Source organism: Mastacembelus armatus, chromosome 4, assembly GCF_900324485.2.
Source record: "Mastacembelus armatus chromosome 4, fMasArm1.2, whole genome shotgun sequence".
NCBI lineage: Eukaryota > Metazoa > Chordata > Actinopteri > Synbranchiformes > Mastacembelidae > Mastacembelus > Mastacembelus armatus.
This window is the reverse complement of record NC_046636.1, coordinates 7632852-7654458: the sequence shown is the minus strand read 5'-3', so window position 1 is coordinate 7654458 and position 21607 is coordinate 7632852. Positions and strand designations below refer to the sequence as shown.

The following is a 21607-nucleotide window of genomic DNA, read 5'->3' as shown; positions in this document are numbered from 1 at the left end:
GTGAAGCAGCAATGCTTCTTGTGTTAAAGACATCAAACACATTGAAATGGAAAAGATTAATTTAAAGGGTGGACTAAAACCGCATGCTTGAGGAGATGAGATTCTAAGATAAATATGCACAGGCATAAAATGGGCAAGAAGACAAAGTAAAGAAAAAACACAGATGATATGAGAAAAAGAAGGTAGAGACTCTATTGTATAAAGAGTACAAATAAAAAGGGATAGAGAAACAACGTGCAGACAGAGACGGAGACAGGGTGACCCAAGGAGAGAGCAAGAGGAGAGTGGTAGCTGAATGACTGACAGCCAGAATATTAGCTCACCTCTTCATCTTTTGGAGAGATAGCAGATCCTTCAGTGGAAGGTTGATATTGAAAGTGACAAACAGGTTGTTTGAATCACAGAAATCTTATGTGAAATCCCAAAAAAATAGAAAATAGGGGAGAAAAGAGGGTTTGGTATCCTGCTTTTGTACAATAAATATGCTTCTGTAATCTGCATGAGTTCAGATTTTTTTTGGTCTGCTGATTGCCTTTAGAGAACAGGCACCTTTTTTAAGTTAACTCTTCCCTGCTACAGCGAGCCTCTAAGCAAGGCAGAAGCACCTGCTATGGTGTAGCTGCTTAGTTGCAGTAAAAACCAGTTAATCTGTGTGGTTTACCTTTGTTGATCATGTTGTTGTGTAGCTCAGCTCAAAAGGGTGTGCTCAGCAAACCTTACTTTGTGCAGGTAAACATAAAAATGCTTTCTAGGCACTTCAAAGGCCTGCCATTAATATTCACTAAGGTACATCCTGGCTTTCTCAAAAATAATGGTTCAAGGGAAATCCAGTGGACCGAACGGGGTTGAAAGTGCAGGTATATTTTACCTGTTAGAAGATCAACCTAATTAGCCATTAATCCAATTTTTAACCGAGTGTAAACCATGCCCTCGATCAACTATCAAAAGCATCAGATTATATTTTAAAGTTCCACATTAGAAATTTACGTGACTGAAGAGTCATGAAAAGATTGATGGTTTAACTCATAACTACTATAACTTCAGTTCAGCCTATAGTCATAACACTGTCAGGCAAATAGGCATATTAATGACACTACCTATGTCTGCTGATGCACCTGGCTCCACCAAACCGTCCTAATTTCTCTGTATTTCAGTGAGACACAGTTAGATAATCTATTGGTATGATATTCAGAGTACAGCAACCCAGTAATTAAAAACCAGCTCCTCCAAGGGCCTTTGTCCTTGGATGCTGGCAAGAACATTTCTGGAGGCTTCCCTGGAGGATTAAGGGTGTGTGGGTGTGTGCGTTTGTGTGTGCGTGGCTGGGCCGGGGCAACAGCTGGCCCCCCTGGCAGATTGCAAATTCATCTGTCTCTGTATCGCTGCTATGGCATTTTAATGGTCCGGCTGGTTCTGCATTTCAATAAGCTGAGTTGGGAGTGCAGACAAAGTGTTCAGGCAGAAAACAAAAAGGCCAAATTTTTCTAGCAATTAAATTAGTGACAGGAAAACACAACAAAAGGATAACAGCTGTTATTAGGCCTGTCTTTCTTTCTCTTTTTAAATTAAATCATTTGTTGATTACTAGAAAATTAGTCAATAACATTACTGAGTGATTAAGTCATTTACCAAACAAAAATACCAAACACTGGCCCATCAAAGCTTCTTGAAGAAATTGTGTGCTTTTATTATTTGATGAGTTCACTAGATACTCAAAAAAACTCAATTATTCATCCTACCCAAAACACACATTAGATTGCACAGTTAATTTCACATCAGATTCTAGCTCATCAAATATATCAATCTTCAGCAATATTCTGTATTAACTGGAAATTCAAGCTCTTCACATCTTTAAACAAAAAAAAATTTCAAGAAACAATAAGGTTTCTGGGATTTGGTTTGGTACAATTGGGAGGATGAGATGCTCGATGCTCCCCTCTCTCCCTCTCTCTCTCTCCCTCTCCCTCTCCCTCTCCCTCTCTCTCTCTCTCTCGCACGCACGCACTCACACAGCATCATTAAGAGAGGTCAGTGGATAAAGTGCCTCCCCCAGGTATCTGACATTTTATGTGTATTGTGATTTTACTGGAGGATATGAGTTCCGTCTCTGTTATGTGGGCACACTAGGCCTCAAGGGATGATAGAGGTGGACTGAGTGGGTCAGTCCATAACAAAAGATAGATTTGTGTATCAATGTGTATAAAGAAATATGAATTGTTGTGTTGTGTATGTGTTGGTACAGTAAATCTTCCTGTATTTCTTGAGTACAAATTACACATGTTGTGTGAAAGAAACAACCTGTACAGTGCTGAGATACAGACATGACACATGCATGCAGGGATTAACACATATTGTTTTAGGCTTCCTTTGCTGTCTCCATTTTCTTTCCCCTGCATCTTCAATATAAAAATGCACACCAATGAATAATAAAGAGGGTGCTATTTTGGAGCTAATGTTAACATCCATTTTAATTGCGCCCTATTTATAAACTTCAAATAAACTCTCTGAAACCTTGTGGCTTCTCAGAGTTTCCATGGTGACACTGTGCCTCTCAAGTCCTGATGTTAGGTTCGGAAGAACCACAGTGACAATGGAGACACTCGGCTGTAACCAGGGATATGATACTGGATTGCTGACACTCTTCATGATACATACACAGAAGGAGAAGGAGACTACATCTAGCCAACATTTTGTGGGCAATATTGTTTTTCTAAAAAGACTCTATAGTGAAAGCAACGCATTACCAGGACCAGATTCTGTGCATTCTCACAGCCTGCACAAGGCGCATTTTGGAACCACACATTAATGCACCCAGTTCACTTCATATGCAATATGAAAACTGATCTGAAGTGTAAAAACACGCTTTAACAGCTACAAATGCACAATGCATATAAAATGTAAGCTGTGACGTGACCTGTTTACTGTACTGAGAATAATTCAAACAGTTCCATGACATGTGACAGGCAAGTAAAAACACAACTGACATGCTTCCTTGGTAAATAAGCACTGCTTATTTAGTGTTGGGTACTGAAATACTGAATGAAGAAACCTGATCTTCATTCCCAGATCTCAATTATTAAACCAATAACTAAGGGTGAAACTGTCAATTTTGTACAAAAACAGGCAAGAGTAGAAAGCTATTCCTCCATAAGGGTTGAAGTTTATCAAGAACTTTTCATCCACTTATTTTCTCACCCTGTTCAAGCTGGAGAAGGTGGGATCCAAGCTGCCATTATATAAGTACTGTCAAGTTATTTCCTGATCAAACACTTCTGAGGAAAACAATATCCACAAAAAAGAAAGCAAGAAAGTTCCTGATTCGAAACCCACCGGGGCCTTTCTGTGTGGAGTTTGCATGTTCTCCCCCCCGTGCTTAGATGGGCTTTCTCCAGGTACTCCGGTTTCCTCCCACAACATGTACGTCAGGTTAACTGGTGAATTTAAACCGCCCACAGGACTGAGAGTGAGCATGTGTGGTTGTCTGTCTATATATGTGGGCCTGAGTCGTCACACTGCCAAGCAAAGCAAAAACCACATACAGCTACTTGTTAATATTTTTTCCTCTATACATTCACTTCACCCTCCTAGTTTGAGAACGCCACAAAGGAAGAAATTGCGTATCAGTGACAGCCTGAGGCAAACCTCTCAACCCTCACTACTAAATAACAGTCTTTTTCAGTCAGGGCTGGTGCTCTAGTATGGAAACACTTCATCAGGATAGACAGAAAGAAAGGGCAAAAGAGGGGAAGCAGAACAAGGGAAGAAATATGGTCAGGAGCTGAGGATGGGAGGGGGGTTAATTTAACTGTCTTACTGTATTAAATTTAGCTAAAATGCAGGTCATAAAAAAATCATGTACATATCTTAGATTTTACTTTTAAAGATTTCTCAATTAATTATTTCTGCCTCAGTAAAATGTTTTATTAGATTTAGTTATGGTATGTTTAGCTATTATATATTAGTTTGGATAGAATGTATTTGGGGAATGATGCTAAATATGTCTGCTACCAGCAATATTATAACACTGTTGGTGGGAAAATACTCTGCTTGTCTCTCCATGCTTCTGATCATGAAGCATGGAGAGACTATAAAGCTTGAGGAAAGAGGTTTCATGTAGTTCACTGCCAGCATTTTATCAATCACATTTTATTGATCATTACTCTTGTTTAGGAGGATTAATAACTACCATCAATCTATAAGAGTATTCTGTCAGATTCCTAATTATTAATGTCTATTTTTTTTACTTGTTAAAGTGTGTAATACTTCTGAGCATCTCTGCCTCCTATGATCATAAGTGAGTCAAAAAAATCCTGCGAGATAATAGTTCACCTCAGCGATGACAGCTTCCATTGAAACACCTTCGTCTCTAATGCAAAGCAGCAGTTTTAAATCACTTTAAATAAAGAAAATATTGGATCTATGTCTAGTAAAACAAACTATTACTTAATTTTTTCTGACAGCTACTATTTTAAGAGTGCGTTCCATATGGCTTCATAAATTACCTCTACGACACATTTCTTCTTTCTGTCTGTGTTCATGCGTTCTATAAATCGCATGCTGATTCCCTCGCTGTGTCTCTGTTGTGTGATTGTGTGTGTGCACATACACTTGTGTGTTTGTTCATAAAAGGTCTCTGAGCACGCCAACCTCAGCCAGGGCACAGGAGGCTGGCAGCTGGGCCCGGTTATGGAGGGGCCTGGCATTCACATACACACACACACACCCACACCCCACAGATTTGTATTGCTATATTTATGAGGGCTTGTATTAATTATGAAATAATGCATTCCTTGGCCAACACCCCTAGGCATCAGAGTGACATAGCTAACCTTAAACTTTACCCTCATTGGAACACAAATCTAACTCTTCAAATAAATTAAGATCATCATCAAGTGTATTTGCAAAAATGTCTTAATTCTTGTGGCCCATAACACACAGACAAGCACAACAACTCTAACCTACACAGATTTTAAAAGCTGTCTTATTTCAACCTGGCATATTTACAAAATAATAGTATTCCTATGCAGTAAAAGATAATGAGCATTCCAGGGTGCTAATTTCATAATGACCTTCAGTCAGTTTGAAATCAAGTAAAACCCATATGGGAAGGTGTGAGAGATTTGTGCAGCTTGTGCAGCCACCAATATGTTTGTTTTACATTAAGTCCTCATTTACCTTAACATGTACAACAGAGGTGGTCAGTGAAAATATAAAAAGTCATATTTCTGGTAAATGCATCAGGTTGTAATAAAAAAGAATTTTCAAAAGGCAAACGGAACAGAAAACAGTTCACTCTTATCACCACAGAAAATACTGCCTGACCAGGCAAATAGAAGCACTGCTGGCTAATCATCAAAGCCGAATAACAACTCTGTCCTTGGACACATGAGAAGTAATCTTAAAATCCCTCCTAACAACTACTGGATGAATCATCATAAAATTTTGTTCATACATCTACACTCCTACTGACTTTGGTGATACACCATCTTGTCCTTTTGCTGAACCACTTGATTGGTGTTTCAGGCTTCTGGTAAAAAAGTGTAGATAACAATTAGATGGATTACAAAGAATTATGGTTTAGACATTCATGGCTCACAGAGGATCCTAACATTTAAGTCAAAGCATTAGAGTCTCACAGAGCCACTTTAGGTGTAGGCTTTGTCTTATAAATAGATAAAAAATATATTGTATGTAGTGTACACACAATTGGCTCTGACTAGATCAACACCTGTCCGCTATCAAGTTCCAGCCCATGCTTACAAAGACTGAGTAAGGCCATGCAAGATGTATGAGGGTGTGTTGGTGTGATTCTGTCGTCCTTATGCCATCAAAGGCTTTTGGTGGGCACAACAAGGCTCCACCATTAGCACAGAGAGGACAGAACTGGCTACCCCTTCAATTATGACTTCCCCACCTCAAAAGAGGGTCAGATGGTCCTTTCTCAACCAGGACGGAAAGAGGAGGTGGAGAGTGGCAGGATAGAAAGGGAAAGAGGAAGTGAGACGAGTGCTGCCATTTGTGGAAATAAAAGGGGATTCCTGATATAGTGTCAGCATTGAATATTGAGCAGGGCTGGACTGGGAAGCTGCTCTTGGTTTGGATGAATAATTGAGTGTAGATCCAGTACTTTTTGGTAGGAGGAAAAGATTTTCATTCCAAAAAGAATGGTAAAGCATCCAATAATTGCTGCTACTCATAAATGTGGTTGCTGGCATGAAAATAAAAGCCACTTGATTCACACAAACAACAAAAAGGACACAATGCTGTATTAAAATAGTCTTTAGGCTGATTCATTTTAAGCTCATTAAAAATTTCAGAACAGCTCTCTTGTGTTAATATAGTTATACCTTTACAGTTATGTCTGAGGCCAATGACAAATGTAAAAATACATCTTACATAAAGTGCAGTAAAGCATACGGTCCTTATATCACAAATACTGTTTGTGTATTTAAAATAAAGCTACAGTACTCCTAAACACAAAACTTTAACCTTTTTACTGAAACTTAAGAAAAGAAACTGTTTTTTCCTCCTAAACAATGCTCTTCAACTTTTCTCTTGTCCCTCCAGTGTCCATCTTTTCATTCCATAACCCTCTTCTTCCTCTTCCTACTATTGCCATTATTTCTCTCCCCACCCAGTTCCTTTCCACGATCTGATGCTCTCTGGTCTTCCAGCACCCCCATACTTCTCTTCTTATCCCTCTCTCTCAAACCCCCCCCCCACCACCAATCCCAATGGCAGTAAAGTAAAGGCTACCCAGATGCAGGATTGTTACCTGGAAAATGCCAACTGATCCGCCATCTGCTAGCTCTGAAGATACCAACACGAAAAATTAAATCTTTGCTTTGTCTGTTTCCATATTTGTTGTCACGTATTCAATGTTGTTATCCTTCTGCAGTGACCCTCAGAAGAAGAGCTTTGGGCAGACACAGAATATGATTTGGGATTCATTCTATGATGACCTGGTTGTTGCGTTACAGATGGCCAATTTTATCCCCGATTCTTTCTCCCTAAGCAGGAGCCACATTTGATCTGCTCATTAGATACAAGACTAAACAAAAGACATTTAGTCTATTACTAGATTTACATTATTCATCCACACATGCTGCACATGCCTGTCTTATTTCAGTGATTCTTACACATTCATTGCATTTTAAGAAACACTCAAATATATCAAAGCATTGTGCTCAATATCCAACCAGCTTTCTCAAGGGCACCTTAATAATGTTTGCTTAGGCAGGCATCAGCTAATCGCACAGCTCCCATAAAGTCTAGAAATTCAATATGGCAGTAACAGAGTCACCTAGTTAACGTCTCCATCCACTTGATTACCGCTTAAAATAGATGCCAAATAGGAGAAATACAGGGGGTGACTCTGGAGAGTTCTGCTGGTTATGAATGAAAGCTGACTAAATGGTGACTGTTGCTACAGAAACACACATATTTCACAAAAGCATCTGTAAACAGATGTGAATGTCTACTATTTTCACCTTTATTGGGTTGGCAGCAACAGCAAAACCATAACCTTTGACAAAATTTCAAAATAAAAAAATAGATACTGTGTAATTAAACACACTGCTTCCTACTCAAAACATCAGTAGCCTAGTTAACTCAACACAAAAGGGTGTGCAATATCTGTCAGAATTGGTCCAATTTTTTTGCTGTACAGCAGATTAAAAACAGATACATATACTTTACATACAGTATACTCATATACAGTATAATGCGTAAAGTTTTGAACATAACTTAATAAATAGGCATATTATCCTGCAATTCAACGGTTTTTTTTTTTTGGTTTTTTTTTTTTTAGTAAAAGCCCCTAAGCACTTGAAAGTAAGACAACCTGTTTGAACAAGATAACAGCTTTAATTTTCTAACACTTCAATTTGGTCAGTGTAACACAGACACAGATAAACAATATAATGTTAAATATTCATTCAGTGACTCTGCTACAAAAAAGTCCACCAAACGAATGAATATTAGCACAACTTCTGACCAAATACTGTAATGTCCACTTCATAAAATGTTCTGACTTTTATATTATATTGTAACAACTGAGACATTTTATTTTAGGCCATAACAGAATTTAGCTTTTTCATGACTTACGTGTTATGTTGTTGTCTGTCACCACATTGTGATAATAAAGCACTAATTCAAATCCTAAAGATTTAATCTACTCCCCAACTGCACTATGCTCCAAAGGAGCACCAAAAACACAAGCTATGAAAATAAAAAAATAAGTCTAGTATTTGACACTGCTATGCTCTGTTTATAGTTTCCCCATGTGTGCCAGGTCATATGGCTAGAGAAGTGAATTCACAAGACTTGGACAAATCTGTCTTGTCTTATCTTACAGATATGATGTAGATGTCAAATAGTAGAACATGTACCCAGTTGAAGGCAGAATGTGATACTGAAAACCCTCTGAACTCATCTCAAAGTCATCACAAACTAATTCCAGGAGGGTCAATGTGCCTCCAGATGTGTACATGGAAAATATTTGTAAAAAAATGCAGCATGTCCATGTAATGGTAATTAACATTTTTCCCCACTTTATCTACAACATACATCCTTAGGCACAATCTGTAATGCATTAAAGCTGCTTAAAGCAATATTTTTTAAACACTGACTCAAATAACACCTCATTATGTGAAAGGGTGATGAATGCTGATAAGCAATACCCTATTCTGCAGCTTTACACAAATTCTTTTATGACAGAGGCGTGTTTTTTTTTTTTTAGTTCTTTGAACCAGCTGTGGTCAGCCCTCAGCACATTCATGTCTCATGTTGACTGTAGGATATCCATCTCATGCACATCTGTCAAGAGCTAAAGTAAACCTGCAGCTGGTGAAGAGAGTATAGCATATAGATAACCCAAATGAGACTAGTATTTTTTCTGTTAGTGGTGTTGATTTACCAAACCTTGGCTTAATAAAACACTATATTTACAGTCATCGCATGTTCACAGAGACTCAAATGGAATGCTCATGAAGCAATGTTTCTGCTGGATGTGTATGCAAATTGCTTGCTGCCAAGCCAGTAAAATATAATAAAGAGAAGGCCCAGTCTCTGTCTGCCCCTAGTGGTCAAAAATCACTTAATGCAGCTTTAAAACAAAGAATAACTTACACAGGGTACTGTGAAAGCAGAACAGAATGGAACAACAACGGAACAATATCAAGGGACTGGGTTTGCTGCATCACTTGGTTTCGAGCATGGACAAATATACACTACATGTGAGGCCTTAAACACAGATGGCCAACAGTACTACATGAGCAAAGAGGAAAATCAGCATAGGCTATAGCACATGGCCACGTTCTTGTAAAATGGAAATATGCTTTGACACAGATCCAGTGATCAAGGGAATGTACAAGGGAAATTGACTGGAATGACTATACTACTGCGCTGTATCAAACAGTGAGAATCTCACCCAAAGGCAAGCTGTAGTTTCGCTTTAATAATATACTTCACCTGCATTTGTCTATCAAAACCCAGTCTTCCAATTTTACCAAGCTGACAGGGCACAGTACAAGAACAGAATGAAGTTTTGAATTTCCCCTCTGCATTAATAAAGTTTATCTTATTAACTACCCAGCTCCAATAAGAAGTTCACAATGTTTTAAGATCTCCCTTTCTAACACTTAGACTTTGCCCTTCCCAGGACAATCATCTGCTGCTTAGGCCGAGCTTTTTCCCCCACTTAGGTTTGAACCAATTATAAATGCACAGATATTCTTTTATTCATTCACAAAAGTGTTGAGAAGTCTAGAAGACATTAAGCCTCATATATTGAGGGCAGTTTCTAGTAATACTGAAAAGCAACAGAGCTGGTACAGCTCAAAGAAAGGAGGGAATTAAAAGTAATGAGCATAGTCAGGTAACTAACACTGGATAACTTGTAATATCAGATAACATGTATTATCAGAGCAGTTAGGACTGTAACCGCACAACCTCCAGATAGATCAGGTCACATTAACCTGAGCCCCTGCTCACCAATAAAAACCAGGCAAAATGAGTGTGTTAAAAATAACTACAACCTAAAATCAATTGTCAAAACTTTTTAAAAATGCTACAAATTAAATTTTGAATATGTAATGTGCAATTCATAGTAACAGCAGATAATTACATTTAATTTTTTCAGTTCTGTTGTGTATTTACTATCCAGTATACACTGCCCTTCTTGTACAGGGGTTTATTTGCAGTTTAGAAATGGCTGTTGCAAGTGCTTATGCAACAAACTGTTAGCAGAATACACAGCCATATCAGGAATGCCACACCAACGGCGGGAATCCTGGCGCTGATGGGCTATTTCAGCACAACACTGGGGACAGACACTGGGGAAAAAAAACATTGCTGGGTGGTTATCGGCCGAGGGCATCAGTTTACTGCCCTCAGTTTAGAGGCTTTAGGGTCAAACTACATTAAGCCCAACACATCTGTGATCTGAATTCTGAAAATGAGGTGATTTCTGGAACTGAATTTAATTAGGAGCGCACCAATCAATTGGTCACTAACCATAATAACTTGTTATGCAAACTGGTAAATAATGCAATCGATGTGTCATCTGTGCAAAAATAAGACATACAGGTCACACAATTGCAATAGACAATGTGTTATTTATGCTGAAATTTGACGTCTTCATATGGTATATGTTACTATGACACAAGAAATCCTTATTAATCCCTATTGTGGGGATTTCAATGTAGAGGTTCCAACACTTGAGATACAGTTACAGTTCTTGGTCTAATGGCGTGAACCAGAGTATGGTTTGCATAACTTTCTGCATGGTGTATACATTGGGCTCTCTACTGTTTAAGATTGCTGTGCACTGTTACCTCATTTACCATGTTCAGCAGAAGGTCTAAGTAAGTTAAGAAATCTTACCAAATTTTAACCCACTGTCATCTTACTGCTGCTCACTTACCCACATCATGACATTACAAAAGGCTTCAGCACAAAAGGACTGCTCACCTTTCTCTAGAACACAGTCAAGTCCATATACCATCTGTTATTTATCAACAGTATACTCTAATGGCTATCTTAATTGTCACTGGATGTTCATATAGTTAAAAATTAGAAAATTATATGACAGGACTTTTAAACAGTGGCCTCATCTCCTGATTCATTGTAAGCACAAGCAAATTATCATCGCTTTGAATTACAATAACTAACGAAATTTAACAGGTCTGAAATATTGTGAAGGAATTTGATGTCTCAGGAAATATTTGAGAAATTTTTATAATTTAAATTTCTGTGACTAGGTCTGATCTGGCTGAAAATATACAGATAAGGGAACTTCCTTCTATGTAATCAACAGCTACATCACATAGCAGAGTAAAAGCCATCACAGAGGGCCCATCTCATATTAAATCTCTTAATTTAGACAACATATCGATCTCCCTGACAAGCCTGTAATGCAACCACAGGTTATTGTGACCAAGACAATGTCAGTGGTGTCAACTGGCAGGCTATTTCAACAAAATGTTTTCTGTATAGTTAAGCCGTGCGAGTTTAACTGAAAGTTAAGTGGATATTAAGCTGTTAAGCTTTATGTTTCACAATTGCAGATTCCAGGAGTATCCTTATGAGGATAAAGGCATCACTTCAGATAGAGCATGAGTTTGCCCTCTTCCTTGGTTTAGGCTCTCCAAAGTCTCTGTCATCTGCCGCACAGTGGCTGAAGGAGCAAATTGTCTGTGAGAGCCTACGCATGCCGAGGCGGAACACACTGTTAGAGAGGCTGTATATAACACAGTTGCAAAAGCTGTTGCTAATAGCTAGCCAGGTGGTGATGAAGGAGAGTGCAGGGCTATCCAGCACATGGGAGCTCTCTAGCAGAAAATAGATTATGTAGGGCAGCCACAGCATATAGAAAACGCTGGTGATGCGGAAGAGCACCATTGCATAGCGCCTATCTGGTCCATGCCCTCCATGATGCCCACCACCACCCCCTTCACCAGCCTCCATTTCCTGGCTGGGGAAACGTGCCCGCCGTTCACTGATCTCCCTGTTGTGCTGCTGGCAAATGCGAAATATATGGTAGTAGGTAAAACAGACCACAAGTGCTGCAGGTGCGTAGAGCAAGCAAACTACAAAGCCTGTAAAGAGCGCAGAGGTGGGCCAAGAGTGAGCGCACCACTCAAAAATGTCCCCATGATATCCTGGCTTACCCCACCCAAAGAAGGAGGGCAAGAAAACTAGGCTAGAGTAGACCCAGATGAGGGTGATACAGCCTTTTAGGCGGCATGGTGTCACCAGCTGGTTGTAAGATAGTGGTTTAGTTATGGCCAGATAACGGTCCACACTGATACAGGCCAAGCAAGCCATTGAAACACTCTTCAGAACAGAGATGACATAGCTGAAGACCTGGCATGTGATAGGTTCCTGGACACCTGCAGGGTAATGGAGCAGAGACAGTGTAGGCACCAGACAACTAAGCCCCACCAGTAGGTCAGCATAGGCCATTGTCTGTATAAAGTAACTGGTGGTGTAGTGGTGCAGCAGAGGGGCGCAGTGGAACACAAATATCACCGTCAGGTTCCCTGCAATGATGAGCACTGTCAATAGTACTATGACAGCAGTCTCCACGACGCACGCCTCTAGGCCTCCAGTCAGTCCCCAGCCCAAGGGACAGGAGTGGTTGGAGGCCTTGCCAGAAAAAGAGTCTCCATGGCTGCTGTTGGCAGTGAGAACCGGGTCCGTTGTCAGGTCAGAATGGTTCATTGTTCTGGGTACTATCCAGGTGGGTCAGGTTTGAGGTGTGCCACCCATAAGCTGGCCTGAAACCAGAAAACTGCTTGACCCACTCGTGATCTTGACTGGACGTCTGCAGCCTCCCTCAGTTACAGAGTATAATAGTTTCTCTAGCACACTCGCTCTCACATAGCTGGGTCTCAATCAAATGAACACTGACTGGAGGAAAATCGATACAGCATCTGGTAGGGAAGGACAACCAGTTCAGCTCTCTTCTTCCAGTCACTCATGGTTAGTGAACATAGAGGGCAGGTCACAGTCTTGAATTAGGAAGAAAGCTGTATTCCTTCAGTTAACCAGAAGCATGGTAGCATCAGTGGTGTGGCCACAATCTATCCCAAAGGTGAGTTTCCCTGCTGCTTTGCCTGCCAGTCTGTGGCCTCATCTCCTGATTCTAATGAGGACTGCCACCAGGAGGCTGAGGGCATAAGCTCTTCACAAGGGCAGAAAATACAGCAGATGCAAGAGAGGAAACCATGTGACGAAGGTTAGAGCATGAAGCAAAGTACGATGCTGTCCTCTTTTGACAGGTTCTCACAGGGTATCAAATGAGTAAACAGCATATGGTTCTTATTTCACACCTTGACATCAGATTCAATTTACTGAGTGCAGTTAAAAAACATTTTAGGCCACTATTGAATAAAAGGAAAAAAAAGTTTCTTCTGTCTGTCCTGGTATATGTTTACATCCATCTCTGAAAATCAACCATTCAGTACAGGTTTCACTGTACTATGGGTGCTAGTGTGTTTACTATGTAACAGCAGATTTCCCTTATTTTGGTGGTCCTTTGGTCAGTGTCTGGAACCCATGTATACCCAGCTATTGTCCGAATCAAAACACAGACACGGGTTAGAACAACACAGGGATCTCCACAAGAGATAATGTCAGAGCTCTCTCAGCACACATAGCACTGGGGGAAAATGTATTTACCAGGGATCTCCAGAAAGAATAAGGTTAAAAACAAAGCATGTCAAAATGTCTGGATGAGTTCAGCCATCAGAGTGATTTCAAGTTTAAATTCCAATGCGCAAACTTGCCTCTCAGTGTTCTGGACTGCAAGCTGCAAATGATAAGCAAATGTAAAAGTCCCGTAGCTGATGAAAGTGTTGAATGTCAGACTGAAATGTAGGCAGGTGAAAGGACTCTCCAGGAGCAATGAGAGGCCAGCTGAATAACTCAGCGCTCCACTCAATTCGACTCCTCAGCAATCCTGTGGCAGACACTTACAGAGAAGGGTGTGGGGATCAATCAGTAATCCACTTATTTATCCCATAAACTTGTTACTTGCATTTTTATTGTGACTTTCTGAAGCACTGTCAGAGAGAGGCTTAGCACCTTCTCAAGCTCCCAATGCAACCATAAATTTCCTAACTTGCCTCAGTCTGTGTCTCCGTTTTGTTGTAGTGGCTCAGGGTCCCATAAGCATCAGCTTTAACCCCCCTCTCAGTATGTCTGTCAACCTCAACAAAACACCCGCAGCACAACAAAAGAGGTATCCATTCTTGCAGAATAAAGAAAAGACCAACTCCTAGACAGAGTCCCAGTTATAAGCACTGTCCTCTGCAAATGTCCCTCTTTAAATTCCGTTAAAGAGGACAATCTGTGTTTTTAACAAAAAAAAAAAAAAAATCCTTAGATCCCAGCATACAGAAAAAAAGATGAATGTAATGCATCTGTCAAAAGCAGCAATAACATCGCAAGAAAAAAGATGAATGTGCTGATGGAAATGAGTTAAATCTGCAGCGAGGGAAGCGAAGGGACGAAGAGTCCCTCAGCCCTGGTGCAGTGTGGAGAGATGCTGTGACTGGCTTCCACTTCTCTCCCTCTCTCTCTCCACACAGTCTCTCTAGCTTGCACAGTCTGTCTCTCTCTCTTTCCACACACACAAACGTACACAGGCACAAACCCTCCCTCTTTCTTGCTCTCTCTCCTTAAGCTTCTTGCTCATTGCCCCGCCTCCTCCCCTCCCAGCTCCACCTGAGGCTCCATGCCACATTATTCTGTCCCCCACGCAGACTTTCCCCCAGAGGTAAATTTGGAAACATTTCCTATTTACATATTATTTATCTTTCAGTCTATTTTCAATTAACTAAAGCCTCACTGCCCCACTAACACCCACCCCACCCTCTTCTTCCTTGTTTCAGCGCTACTTTTTCTTTTCAGTCTCCATTCTTCATAAATCTACTTAGCCCCAATATGCTCAAAGCATTCAAAATTATCTGTCATATTTATAAAATTTTTTTTAAAAATGTAACTTGAGCAAAATACTCCTAAATACATTTGTGTATAATGTAATGTCTACAGGATGACACTCAACTTCCATAATCCCAAAGAATTTTGTGGACAGTTAATCCTAGTATATTGCGTCATGTCCCTTATACAGCCAGTCTCCAGGTTCTTCTGGATATGTTATTTATTCTTTATTTAACCAAAAGCTTAGCACAGTTATGCGAGCCCCTTAGTTACAGTTGCCAAGCTTTTCGTCCAGATGGGAGCAACCTCTGGCCAGCAGATGATAAAGAGGATTAAGTGACAGCAAATTGGCTCAGCAGAAGGGCAGATGGAAAGAAACTGTCAAGCATCATGTTTAGGCAGGGGAATCTTGTAAAAAAGTATATTCAATACAACTTTAACATTTTTTTTCCCCTATTTTAACAGCATATTAGAGCCAATAATAAGTGTCTGACTGCAAGATGGATGAAAAATGGGTACTTTGGAAAACTTTACGGAAGACTAAAGTGCTGTAATTATTGGGAAGAAAATAAATGTCTAAAGGGATTAAAGATGTTACAGGCTGAACCATAAAGATGAGAGTGGGTGGTAGGTTTATACTATATAGACTACAACAGCAAATTTAAAGGCTGAACTGATTGTCAGTGAGGAAGTGCAATTATAAACATGGAGCTGGACTGGGCAATCCTTAAAAGATATCATATAGGTATCCTTTCAGACTTCAATGTACACATGGAGCACACAAACAACAGAAGCCTACATGTTACTCCCCTATATTAATCGATTTTGACAAAAATTAATTCTACTGTTTGATCAGTCACATGGGCTGCACTGCAATGTGTGATTAGCACTTCACACCATGAAGGTCTGAACACCAATCAACCAGGGGCCTTCTTGTGTTGAGTTTGCATGCTCACCTGTGTCTGTTTTCTCTGTATACTTTAGTTTATTCCCACAATCTAACTCCACTACAGATGTGTACAGGTGTGAATGTGAGTGTCTCAATGTGTCAGCCCTGGGAGAGATAGACAATATGTTTCAAGGTGTACCCCACTTCTCGCCCAATGACCCTGGACGTACCAGGATAAGCAGTAGATACAGGATGGATGGCCACATATCAAACCATCAAAGCAAAACCAAGTGGGTTATCTGAACAACAACAAGGAAAAGTGCCTACCGGGGGAAATTATTCACAGACAAATCTGAGGGCTGAGTGACTGTGAGGATATAAAATAATATTGTATGAGAAAAGGTAGTATGCAGAAAATTCATTTCTTGCTGGACACACCACCTGTTTATTAAAGAGCATTCATGCCAATGACAACAGCTAACATATACTTGCTGACATTAAATATGAGACTACTGTCTCCATATTTATTTTTCAAATACTCAGAATGCAGGATATTCAAACCTTAGCAAATCAATTCACAATTATCAAAATACCAACTTGAAAAATCAAGTCAGTCATGTTTAGAACTATTAAAACTATTAAAAAAGTGCTACATAAGAGACAATGTGTAAGTTATTGTATATCACCCTTGTGTAGAATACAAGCATCATATTTTTTTGTTAACTGTACTTGGTCAATTGTTATTGGTATTAGAATTTGATCATTACATTAATTACAAAATGTTTGATTGTTTGTAAACTACCAGTAATGTTAAGAGGGTCAAAATTAAACAATATATTTAGGTGAAGTGAAATGTGCCTCTAAGATTGTTTCATACAATGTGACTGAACTAAAGTACAAGTAACGCTGCCATGCAGAAGGACAGCTCTCTAATTGTCATGGAGACCAGATATTCTTCCGCACCTGTGTTGACTGATATGCTCTTTCAAAGAAACTGCAATGGAAAAACCGAGAGGGGTCAGAAAGAGAGGAAATCTAAAAATAAAAAGAGACAACGTAGACTAAAAAAAGTTCATGTAGACAGTTCTGCTATCACTGTGGAAGGAGTCAGTGAATGGACATCTCTCAGCACAGTGCTCTTTTCCTTTGGAAGTGGACACTGATGAAAAACACGACCAGAAGGCCACCGTTAATAATTCATTCTGCTCCAAAACAAAGCCAGCAGGGCCACTTGGAAACAAAGGTGGAAGCTGATTCACCTTTCACTGCTTCCCAGCATCCCACCCACATCCATCCCTGAGCTCCTGCTGATTCCACTCTCAGCAACAATGTGTTGGCATAAGGAAGAAGTTAATATCTACTTTAAATGTGTTTAGCTGATAGGCCTATTTAGAACAACTGACAATGGAGTGAATAGTGTTCACAGTATTAGTTCCCAATTTCATTCCAGGACATTTGACCAAGACAGGGTCAGTATGTAGTATCTTTCTGAAACAAGCAGCACAATCAAAAGTGAAACAAACCTCAGACACAAAGAGAAAACAAAATGTTAGTGTGACATCTGTCTGTATAAATATGTGTCCAGATGCCGTTATGTCAATACTGCTGACCCAATGTTTGTTGAAAGAATATTACAGAACGTGGTGGCCATGTACAGGCATAGTCAATAATGGTGTTGAAAGTTGCCCACAGGACAGCCAATATACTAATCAGTGGTCCAGTTTTCTTTGAAATGAAAGAAATGCTCCTGGCCCTGGTCAGGTCTTGATGTAAGACATTTATCAGCCCACCGCATTATGTGCTTATGTACCTAGACTACAGTGCAATGACAAAAAAGTGTGACTACACCTGCAGATCTTTCCTGCTTACCAGTTGTTCTAGTGTTTTGAAAGCATATAAGTTAAGCTGTGTTCTTGCAAACCCACCGGCTGCATCTGTTCTGGTCAGTAATCTGCTTTAAGACTACAATGCAAATTTGGTAGCTTCTGTACTGTAGCTCCACTGATAACCCTCTTGTTCATGAGTCTGGGGGCTGGGATTTAAAGAGATAGGTGGTTAGTGGCCAGATTAGTGCCAGTTCACTGCCTGGATACAAACATTTAGATAAAGACAGACATAGTAGGAAATGGAAAATGTCAAATATAAAGATAGGACCTGGCTCTCATCACATAGAAAACCAAGTAACAACTATTATTATCCCATTTTACATGACATGACAATTTATGTTAAACTTGACAGAAAAATCTCACTACCATCTTCATTTCCAGCACACTATAACAGTGTATATTGCATAAACTGGCATTGATGCAGTTAAATGGTAAAGAGGATCTAAAGGTCAAAGACAGGCTGTCTACTGAAATCATCATCAATCATCTTCATTTCCTCTCACACCACATGGTGATAAACATCTGCCTAACCATCCAGGCCAAGATATTCATATGTGAAAGTACAGAGAAAAACAAGTATGACAAGAAGATCCCTGCTGAAGAAATGTCATTATATAAAATGCACGTTAAGGTTGCATTTTAACACTACTAACACATAGAGTACACAATAATTTCCTTATAGAAAACATAAGCGGTTTCCTCTTTTAATGGCCTATTGTCTGGTGTTATCTATGTGCCACTACAGCCTGTTCAGGGATTTGCAGTATTATGTTACTGAATATACTAAAAGTATATAATTATATACCTTCTTGCCTAAACTTCAATTAAGCGACATTACATCTATGCTTTAGACTAATCTCGAATCAATTCTGCACTGAGGATGAAGCAGAGCATTACTCTAGCTGTGAGACTCCAGTCAGCATGAGGACTGAGATACAAAATGCTGTGACCAGAAAAGACCCAGTAGGCCTGATTTCCTTAATCCAAGCTGTCATATCAGTGTCAGCAACACCAGGAGGCTATGCTAATACACACATATTGGATGCACTCGCTACTGTACAAGCAGTACAATCACAGTTTAAAAATCCTCATTTATAAAACTGTTTTACAGCAGCTTCAGCATTCCATGTTCATTTCCATCTACACAAGAAACTCTAGATTGAATAAAAACCCTACAAAAGGTATTAATGACTACATTGTCTCAACTACATATTTTACACATACTGCACATGCTTGTGAATGCTATAAATACAAAAGTTATTGTTCAAGTTGATTTAAGATCAATCAAAATGAAATGACAGATCAGATTTGTATTGGTTTTTCTTTTTCAGATATAGATTTTTCTGAAGCTGTGGAAAAAAGAAAGAATATTGTTTTATGATGCCAACTGGGAGCCTGCTGTGGACTTCTGAATGGTAGCTAGAAAGGACTGCATTATAAAGACATAGGAAGGGAGAGGTGCTGTGAATAGACCTATATTGAACAGAGAGGAGAATGGAAATGGTGTTGCCTCGCTCCATTGTGGCCATGCAGTAAAGCCAGTTCCTGCAGATTCTATGAAGCAGGAAGGGCGAATGGGAGTATGTGCATGTCTTTGTGAGAGGAGCATGACTGAAAAGACTTTAGAACCTCAAGGAATCTTTCCCCTTCATGAATGATGGGGGACATCAAACTATGCGTAGGGCGTACAGCTCAGCCAGAGTTATGTTTATGAATGTACATAATTAGGATCTATGCATTCAGGTATGTGGTATTTTCAGCAAAAGTGTTTGAAAACCTAATAAAAATAACATTGGTTTTAGCTTTGATCGCACTGCATGTTTTTCCACTACATCAATGGGTTTCGAAGGATTACAGAAGTCCACAAGTCTAGAACAAAGACATCAAAATTCTCAAAGGTTTCTCCTTCAACAGCATTATACATGTCAGTACACACAAACAGTTCACGTGCAGTTCATCGAATTGCAGCAAATAAGTGACATTTTAAACCTTATCAGAACAAAAAGTATTCTCATCACGAGGAAAATGAAACCATATTAAAAATATTTTGATGTCGTATTAAAAAATGTTTTGTGTGGTGTCATCAAATCAGACAGTGGTTCTAAATAGGAGAAACAAGTACTCTCTAGTTTATCTACCTTAAAGAACAGCCCCTACAAATACCAATATGTACTGGACTGCATTTAGTCCATACACCTCTCCATGTCATCAGATGCCATCTTACTTCTGTTCTGGTCGTATTTGAAATTCAGGCTGGCTGCATGTGTACATATACTGTACAATGTTATGTGTAGAGTTTGCCAGAAGGTTGAAAAGGTAATAGGTGAAATTTAAGACTGTGTATTCCTAAGCAGATGGCTGCCTACCTAGGTTCCAATTATCATACTATCCACATACTTAATGAAGTAAGGCAGAATATTAAGCGACAAAGGCAAAAGGAAATACAGATTTGTCATGGAGACCATTTCAAGAACAGAGAAGCCCATAGACCCTAACAGTTACCATGGCAGCCTATCTTATGTACATTGTACTCCATGTATCTGTATGTGAGCTATCAGGCGTGGGTGTAGTATTATTCCAGCCTAGCTGCATGGCTGATGCTAACTTTGATTGTACACTAACATTAAATGTCATTGCTAAGCTGGTGCCTGGCCTAAAATAGACTCAATAAGGTGTAAAGCACCTCAGAGTCCTGGTCTAATTTCTTCTTAGACTGCATTTTATGCTTTATGAATAAATCGTATAGAACTGTGTTTGTTTAAGTCTTGAGTGGGAATTCCACCAAAAAACACATGGAGTTGGGTCCAGAAAGCAAATACAAATGATGTAGGTGATTTAAATGATATCTAATATTAATAGATAGTACAAATCATTTGAGTTCTAGCCATAGGGAAAAGGGAAGGATAAAAGGACTGACAACTAGCTAAAAAGAAAAAAATTCAACATCCATAACAATCTCCTTGGAAGACCTTCACTTTCGTACAGTATAAGGCTCCTTAAGGCCTGCCGCGGTGAAAACGTTGTTCCAGCTGCTGATTACAGCCGTTGTACCTGCAGAGAGATCCTGACCTCTCTTAATTCACTGGCTGTGCTGTGAATGAGATTGGTCTTTGGAAAGGTGGGCCTGGAAATAGCTGGCTGGGTTTTTTTTTAAGCTGTGGGTTCAAGCGTGGCAGCACACCTTGAGCTTGTTCAGCTCTAGGGACGCAGAAAGGTTGCCTAAATGTCACTAGCAACCCCCCAACCCCAGCCCCAAACACAGTGCTGCACCAGCTGAGCAAAGTTATTTGTGAATTTGTCAGCTGCCCTAAGGCCATCATGTGTGTGACAGAGTGTGTTTTTGTGTGATGACTGTGAATGAGAGCAGTACAACACTCAGCATGACACAATTAATCTATAATATGCTACTAAATGCTAGATACTGTAAGTTAGTCTAAACCAGTGGTCTCCCCACACAAGTAACAAACCGCTCAGGAGAATTTTCATATGTAATGTCAAATTGCTGATGTGGTGCAACAGAAAATGAGCCATGATCTGAATCATGTTTTAAATAGTAAACAAACAGGACTTATACTGAAAGCAAACAAAAAACATTTAAAGCACTTGCTTGAACATAATCTATAGAGGCACAAACATAACACAAACATTACTAGGAATTGCTGAAAGAAACACCTGTCACCTTTTTGGGTACAGAACCTCCATACTGTACCTTATATTTCTTCTAAAAGTTAGTGCACCATGAAATCAAACTAATAATTGTTGGATATTTTGCTTACTCTAGGTTTAGTACTACAAACTACACGTGGTTTAATACCTGTCAGCTGAAAGTTATTAACACAGAGGCAGTGAGTATCCAACACAATACCTGTCCAGAACCATGGGAGAT

General features: G+C 39.6%; 2 protein-coding genes across 4 annotated transcripts in view; both read right to left on the bottom strand.

Annotated features, from left to right (window-relative positions):
- rabgap1l (RAB GTPase activating protein 1-like) overlaps window positions 1-21607 on the bottom strand; it is an 88336-nt gene that overhangs the window by 42424 nt on the left and 24305 nt on the right. The window lies entirely within an intron of this gene.
- Window positions 11605-12823, bottom strand: gpr52 (G protein-coupled receptor 52). The gene has a single exon (XM_026323042.1). The coding sequence runs from the start codon at window positions 12721-12723 to the stop codon at window positions 11605-11607; it is 1119 nt and encodes a 372-aa protein (XP_026178827.1). The 5' UTR covers window positions 12724-12823.